Source organism: Thunnus thynnus, chromosome 15, assembly GCF_963924715.1.
Source record: "Thunnus thynnus chromosome 15, fThuThy2.1, whole genome shotgun sequence".
Classification (NCBI taxonomy): domain Eukaryota; kingdom Metazoa; phylum Chordata; class Actinopteri; order Scombriformes; family Scombridae; genus Thunnus; species Thunnus thynnus.
The window spans coordinates 15,744,675-15,754,003 of record NC_089531.1 but is presented as its reverse complement, the minus strand read 5'-3'; the positions used below and the strand labels follow the sequence as shown (position 1 = coordinate 15,754,003).

Genomic DNA, 9,329 nt, shown 5'->3' with positions numbered 1-9,329 from the left:
ATTTTTTTTAACTATATGAATAGTTGGAATTGTTGTATTTTTTCGACTCCATACAGTTTATATTTTTATAATGGTTTATAATGGTGAGTCTTTTAAATCTTTTTGTCATTTTTATCTTATGGAGTTTTCTTAACTGATGGTTTGAAATGTTATAATGTCATTATTATTGTTGTTGTTGTTGTTGTTGTTGTTGTTATATTTAGTAGGTGCAATCTATGATGGTAGAAGTAAACACTGCTAGCGACAACACGTGGTGCTCACCAAGGAAACTGGAAATAACGAGTATCATATGAACGCATCACAGGATCCCCTTTTTGGGAGGGCTGATGTCATTTCAAAACTTAACTCACACTCCCAAGTCAACGCGGAGAGTTGCTCACCTCCTCTTCTCCTGTAAAGCCTTTTCCTCATGTGTGGCGGAACATATTTTTAAAAACTCGAGGAGGTGAAATAAACGGAAGAAAAACACGAAGCTGTCTGCTAGAGGCGACGCAGAAGGATTTTATACTAGAAACGCGGACCAGAGCCCCTCTTTCTGCGGGAAAAAAGCGGCTGAACTTTTTTTTTTTTTAAAACTGCAACCACAAAAAAAATGAATCGGAGCTTTAATAAGTCGCAACCTCTGCGGAATGTGGACTGTAACGCAGTGGAGGTGAAGAGCAAGGTGAGTTCTAGGGGTTCTGATATACAGGCTCTAAATTGGGATTTAGGAAGAAAATAAAGAGCTCACATGGTCGTCCCGTAACGGAGCTCTAGTTCGTCGGACAAACTGTCTGCAACTTCACTCACAGGTTTTCCCCTTTCGTTGACAAAGCTCTTATCTGGTTCACGAAACGGGAGTTGAACGCAGCAGTTTCTGGAGGTTTCTGTCATTTGCAGACTGGTTATTTTCCTCTTAGTTCCCACTGTGCAGCTTGTGCTGATTTTGGCTCTTTCCCCCCTCTGTCACGAAGCTGCTGGAAAAAAAATTGGAAACATTGTTTTAGAATAGGCTAGCATTTTTAGCATTTGTTACAACAATCATTTGTCAAATCGGATGTTTTTACGACATTCAGCACGGGTTTTGTGCAACATAGTTTCAGCCTACTCATTGTTTTGGATAGTTTGTGAGAGGCTGACAGTGTAGCTTAATGGCTGCATAAATTAACTTAACCAGCAAGTAAATCAACAGAATTACCTGTCAATTTAAGCTTATGTAATGGAGATCACTTATTTCTACAGAAAATAAACAGACAGTACACTAATTTATCCAAGCCACATCGAGTACAGTAGCCCCACATTAGGCCTGTTTGATAAGAGTTAAGCTAATTGTCTGTAGTTTGGCACAGAACTTACAACTATTCATAGCATATGTGCGCATAGTGGGATTCAAAACAGATACACACGTGGCACTGTGCCCAATCCTGACCATAAAATAACAATGCACTACTTATAATTTTCTCATCTCACAAGGACCTCTTGTGACCAATAGTTTTCTGTAGTTTCCATTAAAGTGATGTCAGTCTAAACTGGTATGTATGTACATATGTGTACATGCATAATCAGCACACAAAAATGTATTTGCATATAATTGAAGGATGAGTTCCTAACATGTCAAATTCAGATGGTGTTGCAAGAGGTGACTCATCCAGTCCAGAGGTCCTTTACACTTTTAGTTTTGGCTGCCCAGTTTCAGTGAGGTGGTGGGGGGTAGAGACCTGGGAATGCAGAGTTGGGCAACAGATATACACTGACAGTTGCTGATGGTAGGTGGGTAAAAGGAGTGGAGAGGCAAATTCATCCCAGGATGCTCATACAAATGATCCTCAATACACAAAATCGCTTTGGTCAGTTTCGTGTTTGTTCCACAGAGACTTTTTGGTCACTTTGTAGCTACCAGAGGTTGTTTGTGGTTTGGACTGACAAGCCAGGAGCTGCGTGGCTGGAACAGGCAGGTTTAACAACATCATCACGTCACCACTGCGGAGCTGACTCACTGCATACGTCACATGTTTCCATTTTTGGTTCAGGTGTAACTTACTCACAATTAAATGTTTGGTCCCATTGTTCTATTTCTAGTGGTTTCGTTATGAGCAGTGTGTTTACTGGAGGCCTTGTAGTTTCACCTCAGGTCCTCCTCATCAAGAGATTTGATGGGAGAATCCAAATAAAGAAGAAAAGCAGATGGTTTGAGGAGAAGACAAATGTAGTGTGAATCCTTTTAGTTATGTTTGACTAAACCAGAATTGAAGATGAGGATATTTGAATAGCCTACTTTAGAAAAAACAACCTTATCTAGCAAGTAGCTCCACTACTTTTGAGTCTCCGTAAAGCAATTAGTAGATGAATCAATTAGTTGATTGACAGAAAATTCATCACCTGTTTTGATAATCGATTGTTGTTGTTTTTTCTAAGATATTAAAAAAAAATTCTCTTCTCTTTTCCAGCTTCTAAAATGTGAATATTTTATGGTTTCTTTAGTCCTCTATGATAATAAGATGAAACTCTCTGGATTGTGGACTGTTGGGTGGGACGAAAGAAGACATTTTAAGCTGCATCTTGGGCTTCGGGGAAACAGTGATTGACATTTTCTGACATTTTATAGATGGATTAATGGATTAATCAAGAAAATAATAATTATTAATAACTATTATTATATTATATTAATCCATTATGAAAATAATTGTTGGTTGCCGCCCTACTTGGAATGAAACTTGAAATGTGCAGAATGGGTCTTTTTTTTTCTGCACATTTTTTTAAAGAGTAGGACTTACTGATGGAAAACTAGCAGACATTATTCTCTCAGCATCAGATGCTAATTTAATAGGAGATTGACACTGTGCTTTCAGTACATACTGTATACATAATCATTGAAGCTTCACATAAGAGCTAGTTAGTCATTTGCATGCGTGGTTCCGCCTGATCCAGTCCTAATAGGTCAATCAATGCCTATTAGGACTGGACTCAATGTCAAAAATTGATTTTGGTATGTAGGGCAGCAACTAACGATTATTTTCATAATCAATTTAATCTGTTGATTATTTTCTTGATTAATCAATTAGTTGTTTATAAAATGTCAGAAAATGGTGAAAAATGTTGATCAAAGTTTAAAAAAGCCCAAGATGAAACCTAAAATGTCTTGTTTTTTCTCGACCAACAGTCCACAGCCCTGAGAGTTTCAGTATACTATCATAGGGGACTAAAGAAACCAGAAAATATTCACTTTTAAGAAGCTGGAATAAGAGAATTTGGCATTTTTTCTTTAAGAAATTACACAGAGCTACGCAAAACAGTTATTGGAAGTTGGCGATTAACTTTCTGTACATAAAACTAATCGATTATTCGACTAATCATTGCAGCTCCATTGGTGTGTCTGCGTTCAGGTTGGTTGACTGTAGTGCTGTGTATGTTATGTGCCTGTTTCTCACCGGTTCACGTTTGGTTTTCCCTGGGGAAACTGTTCCAGTGATAAGCTTATCAGGGATAACACCGGAGGTGTCTGGCTGCCTGTCGTGGAGCCTCGGCCAGGAGCTGGTTTCACTCACTTAAAGCTCTTATCAGAGACAGGGAGAGTGCGTGGGCATGTTGGGGGGTTGGGTGGGAATTTTGCTCCATTCCTCCTGCCCTTACTTTGATTTATCCACATTTTCTTTATTTTTGAAAAACTTTATCAGCACATTGTCAGTTTGAACCTTTGTCCTGTCACAATGAGTCACTATGCAGATCATGTTGTGTACTGTATTCATTTATTTGTCTCTGCCAAGAACCTGCACCTTACTTCTCAGGTGAGTTGTTCCTGATATGTAAAACGTTAGGCAAGGACCAAAAACAGATGTCAGTTATCTTCCATTTTCTCTCCAAACATGTTTCAACCTGTTGACATCACTTTGCTCTGATAGGCCAGGAAGACAAGTGATGTCATATTTGTAGTGATGTATTCTTAGGTTTGGATTTAGTATTGAAGCCGTGATTAATCATCCCATGTTCAGACTTGCTCGTACCCAGGGGCCAAGTTCTACTTGTAAGAAAGAGACTGTTCAGACTGATCATGGCATGCAATGCCAAGAGAGCATTCAGATTCAGAGCAGTTATGGAACTCACTGATATACCAAAGTATAATTATCGTTTGATAAGTCAAGTGCGTTGAAGTCTTGCAGCGTTAATTACCGTTCACGTCTAGGTTTCAATTTAAATGCTAACGACACCGACTGAACTCTTAACAAACCTGTTTGTCAACTTCTCATATGTTATGTAGGTTGAGTTTTATTAGCTGGAATCCAAGTTGGGTGCCACACGTTCAAAATGCAGGTACACCTGAGTGCTTTACAGTAAGGTTGTAAACTACCCTCCCACCCCACCAATCTCCTAACACGCCTCTTAAATTTATATGTTATCTTCTAATTACAGAGCAGGGTTGGTTAATGTATCCCCCCTCTTCTTCTCTCCTTCTATTAAGTAATCTGTTCCTCTATTCTGCTACTCTTGTCAGCAATCCCCCCCCATTATCCTGCTCCTGGATCATCTCCTTACTCTTTCCCTCTGCTGTCATCTTCCCTCCACTGTGAGCTGATGATTACAGTAACAAACAGCACCTTAGTCTACATATTACCACTGTGAGTCAGACACCGGTGCTCCTGCAATTGTCTGTTGTTGTGGTTTATTGAGCTGAGCTTTTGTGCCTCAGTTATATCTCTCCTCCTCACGTCTCTCTCTCCCCCCACCTCCATACTCATCTGTGAGTCACATGATGACCCCACTGTGACCCTCAGCTGTGCTCTCATTGGTGGTTCAACGACCTAGCCGGGAAAGCTGTAGCACATTATTGTTCAAGTCTGTGCTCTTGTGCATAAACTGTGGGTGGGAGGTGGGGCTGCCTGCCACTGTCATTTATATATGCTGAGGCAGCTTACTCATCCACCTGTATTGTTCTATTGTACAGCAACACCCCCCCCTCCCACCACCCCCTTCCCATTTCCTGCTATTTTCTTGGTCAAAGTTACAAGTGATATGCAGCTGATATTAGTTTATGCAATATGATCGTAGCCTGCAGTGTAAACACATAGCTACAAGGTTTCCCCCAGGAAATAGTTTAGCTTTAAAGGTGGTAAGCTACACAGATCCAAAAGACATGCATTCTGGAATCAATTTACTTAGTAGATAATGACATAAACAACAGAATATAAATAAAGTTATTATCATTATTTTTATTATTATTATTATTTGCTTTCTTGCAGAGAGTTAGGTGAGAAGATTGATACCACACTAAGACGTGGGAGTGGTATCAATCTTCTCATCTAACTCTTAGCAAGAAAGCAAATAGGCGTATTTCCCAAAATGTCACACTATCCCTTTTGTGGCATTTGCTGTGTGAAAAGCACCTCTGCTTTCAGAAGGTCAATGTTACATTTCATCAAAGTGAATAGATTATTTATGATTGTAATGGAGGTGTCATTGCCGCCTCCTCAATAAAACACCAGTCTTTCATATATACAGAGACACCCATATTTTGCGTGTATTAATTTATGCACAAGTTGTTGAATAATGAGGATTTACTGCGCTGTTGATTTGTATTTTTCTGTAAATGTCAAACTCTTCCTGAGGTGTTGACTTTTTTTGTAGAGTGTAACATGCAAATGTATCATAAATGCTATTGCTTCGGCTGTGTTGAAACCTGTTTTGCACAGGATTAAAGCTAATTTAGATTCTTTATTATGTAGAAATTGCTTTCCCTGTGCCATGTTTTTCATATGTTCTTGACCACAGCATTGACAGAGCTCAGCTGACTTCCTATCTGTTCATTTTATGTGTACCAGTCAGATGGTTCAGATGAATGCATGAGGTCGGACTTCCCAGGTTTCCTCTTCCTGTTTGGTTGCCCTAGTGACCGTCCCTTCAATGTCCTCTCTCTTTTGATCTTTTTTTCTCTTCAGTATGGAGCAGAGTTCCGCCGGTTCTCGGTGGACCGGGTCAAGCCCGGCAAGTTTGAGGAGTTTTACAAACTCATTCTGCATATTCACCGCATCGCCAACATGGAGGTAATGATCGGCTACGCTGATGTCCACGGTGACCTGCTGCCGATCAACAACGACGACAACTTCTGCAAGGCGGTGTCAACAGCTCACCCACTGCTCAGGATCTTTATACAGAGACAAGGTAGGTTGTTTGGAAAGCTTTAAAGATCATTTCTTATATTTACTGCCAACCAAGGATCAGGATTGCAACATTAAAATCCTAAAGATTATTTCTTAAAACTGCTTGTTAGTTTAAATAAACACTGGATGGATATTGGTTTTCAAATATCCTGCAACTGGTAAACCTATTAAAAACTCATCTATCGCATTAACTCTGTCTTGGGCCGCAATTATTGTGCTGACTCGAATCAAGTTTCCCCACAGAATATTTCCTTATCCAATTATGTCTGTCTTCCCGCTATGGGAACTCGAAGCCTTTTTGTTTACTTCATGCAAGGCTCTGTGTGTGTGTGTGTGTGTATCTGAATGTGTGTATTTTTGTGTTTCCTGCCCTCTTATTGGCTGGATCTGTCTCAGTCTGTGTCTGTCTGCCTAGCTAAGTCCTATGTCTTATCCAAAGGAAGAGCTCGCAGGCAGATGAACACACACACGCACACACACACACACACACACCCACACATGCATACACACAGGCCGGTGCCTCGGCAGCCCATAGAAATCAGGTCATTGAGCAAAGCCTGTATCCCGGCATACCAGACATTACTGAGAGACAAAAGATCTGCATGAAAAGAGAGACTCCTTACTGGGCTCCCTCCATTTATGTGTTGGTGTGTGAGTGCATGTGAGTGTGTATTTGTTCAAAGACAACACTACCATACCCTGAATGGGAACCAGTCCTCTCCATCTCTCTCCCACTCTCTCACACTGATCCCAACTCTGGAGTGGGTCTTGACTGCCTGCCAGCCAGTCAGCGAGCATACTAATGAATCTATCACCATTCACATCTATTCATACCCTCAATCCTTCTTGGAATGTCCCTGGCTCGGTTGTGTAATGAACATGTACACTCCAGGGTATTGTTTTAATTGTCGTCCAGCGGTTCGACTACAAAAGATAGGCACAGTGCGGTGAATTATCTTGTCGCAGATTTCCTGTAAGAAAAAGGGTTTGGATATTCAAGAGGCCCCACCAGACTTCTCTATTGTGTGATTTCAGAGTCTTGAGAGCTCATATGGCTGGAGCTGAATTAACTCATTGTACGTTTGCTGATAGGACATCTGCCAAAGTTGTATAATGTGAAAATTAAAGTTATGATGATTGTTGGTTTTTCGAACTCGGGTCGCACAGATTGGCTACATTAATAATTAACTTCGTTAAACACTGAATGTCTTTAGGACACATGTATTAGTGCAAAATCACAAGGCCGTTTAAAGATAATTAAAGGTCTTTTCTGCACAAATCTGCAGAGTTTGCCTCATAAATGCAGCCATATGTTGGTTTTAGAGTTGCTTATAGATGTCAGGACAACAAAAATTCAATTGCGTTTGGCTTTGCTCAGTGTCTGCCAGAAAACACAGATTATTGAAATTTTGTGAACATTTTAGTTCAACATTTTGGGAAAGATGCTTATTCCCTTATACTCATTATACAAATGAGATATAATGTGTTGTTAAGTTGTGAGTTTTAGAAGTGCTGGTGCAGATATTGTAACCTTGGACAGAGCTAGGCTAGCAGTTTCCACCTGCTTCCTGTCTTTAAGCTAAGCTAAGCTAACTGTCTCCTGGTTCTAGCTTCATATTTAACAGACAGACATGAGCACATTTCCCAAAATGTCGAACTATTCCTTTTATCTTAACAAGTATGTTAAACAACCCTTCATTGAATAAGACCCAACTTCAAAATCTTTCCCCTTTCTATCCTCTTCCCCCCATTAATTATCTCTCCCCGTTCTCCCACTATTGTTTAACATTTATTTTTTAAGTATCAATAGCTTTGACCTTGCTCTCTTTACTTTAGTTTGCTTTGCAAAATGGAAATTTAACTTTATTCAGGCTTCTCTTATGTTACACACTGTCACTTCTGAATAATGACTTCATTCCTGAAACTTGTAGTCAGTGTCCTGGTAGTTTGTACCAGCAGTTTGTTCTCTGTCCTGTCCTGCTGTTTATCAAAATCAATGCAGATACTGTGTTTCCTAGGATAACATGTATATCAAGCATCAGCTACCTATGACATTAACACTGTCCTCCTTTCATCCCACTTTTTTCACTGTCAAAAATATAGGAGAAATGCCACAAAACACCAGACAGACTGAGTGATCCTTGTTAAAGAACAGATGTGGTGGCTATGAAGGAGCTCATGTAGTGTTATTGTGGCGTAAACACAACACTGACATGGTGATGTGGTTTAGGGGAATGTGCACTGTTGTGACTGGTAATGCTGCAGCAGTCTGCACATCTTAACCCTCACTGCAGTCTATTGTTAGTTGCTAGACAAAGAGGTGTGTGTATCACTGTGTGAGTTCCACATGTCTCAGAAGAGCTCAGTATGGTACATGCACGAGAATGTGTGTGATAATGACTGTGTCGGTCAGTACCAGCCTACCAGCACAGGTCATCAGTGAGCGAGCTCTCGGTGTCACCGTTTATCGTCTCTTTTCTCGGTCAGCAGACCACCCAGATGACAGAAATGGCTTCACACATGTATAAAGACAGTGTGACTCACCATTCAGTCACAGTGGGGACATTTGGTGTAACATAAACTGGTCTTTCACATGCATGAGTGTGGAAAAATAACATTTAATTGGACTGCTCCCCTGACAGCCTTTGTCTCTTTCTGTCTCCATAAAAAGTTAAAAAAAGAAAAAGGCCATCTCAACTGTGAAAAAAGTTGTTACAATGAGTAAAACATTCATTTGTTTCCAAAAAAAGCTGCCGCATAGAACAAAATGTTAAAAATTTCCAAGTTCATGGATACTTTGTACAACAAGAGCCTTTTGTGTTTCATCAGAGATAAAGATGAAACAGAGAGACAGGAGGTGAAAGGGGGGAAAATAGAAGGAAAACTAAGGAAAGGAGGGTTTATCAAGGTTGCATGTTCGTCTATTTGTCAGAAAAAAAATCCTATGATGCATCAAGGTGTGCAGACAGCAATGGTTTGCTTTACAAGGCTAATAACTCCCATTTTTGTATTTCATTACTCAGACAGACCCTCCCCTCCACCCTGAGATCAGACAAGTATCTGTGACTAGTCCGCTGTGTGTGTGTGTGTGTGTGTGTGTCCGCACTTTTGCTCCATGTAACAATAGGTGTTATACTGTGTCTGTGTGTCTCTCTTTTATCTACCTGACACCCCCCTTCCGGGTGGAGATTGCCATTG

The 9,329-nt window shown here is 40.2% G+C and overlaps 1 protein-coding gene across 1 annotated transcript in view; it reads left to right on the top strand.

Moving 5' to 3' along the window:
• The first annotated feature begins 326 nt into the window (after window positions 1-326).
• pard6gb (par-6 family cell polarity regulator gamma b) overlaps window positions 327-9,329 on the top strand; it is a 34,062-nt gene continuing 25,059 nt past the window's right edge. The window contains exons 1-2 of the mRNA XM_067612858.1: window positions 327-664; window positions 5,910-6,132. Coding sequence (XP_067468959.1) covers window positions 593-664; window positions 5,910-6,132 — 295 coding nt within the window. The 5' untranslated portion in view covers window positions 327-592. The remainder of the gene's footprint in view (window positions 665-5,909; window positions 6,133-9,329) is intronic.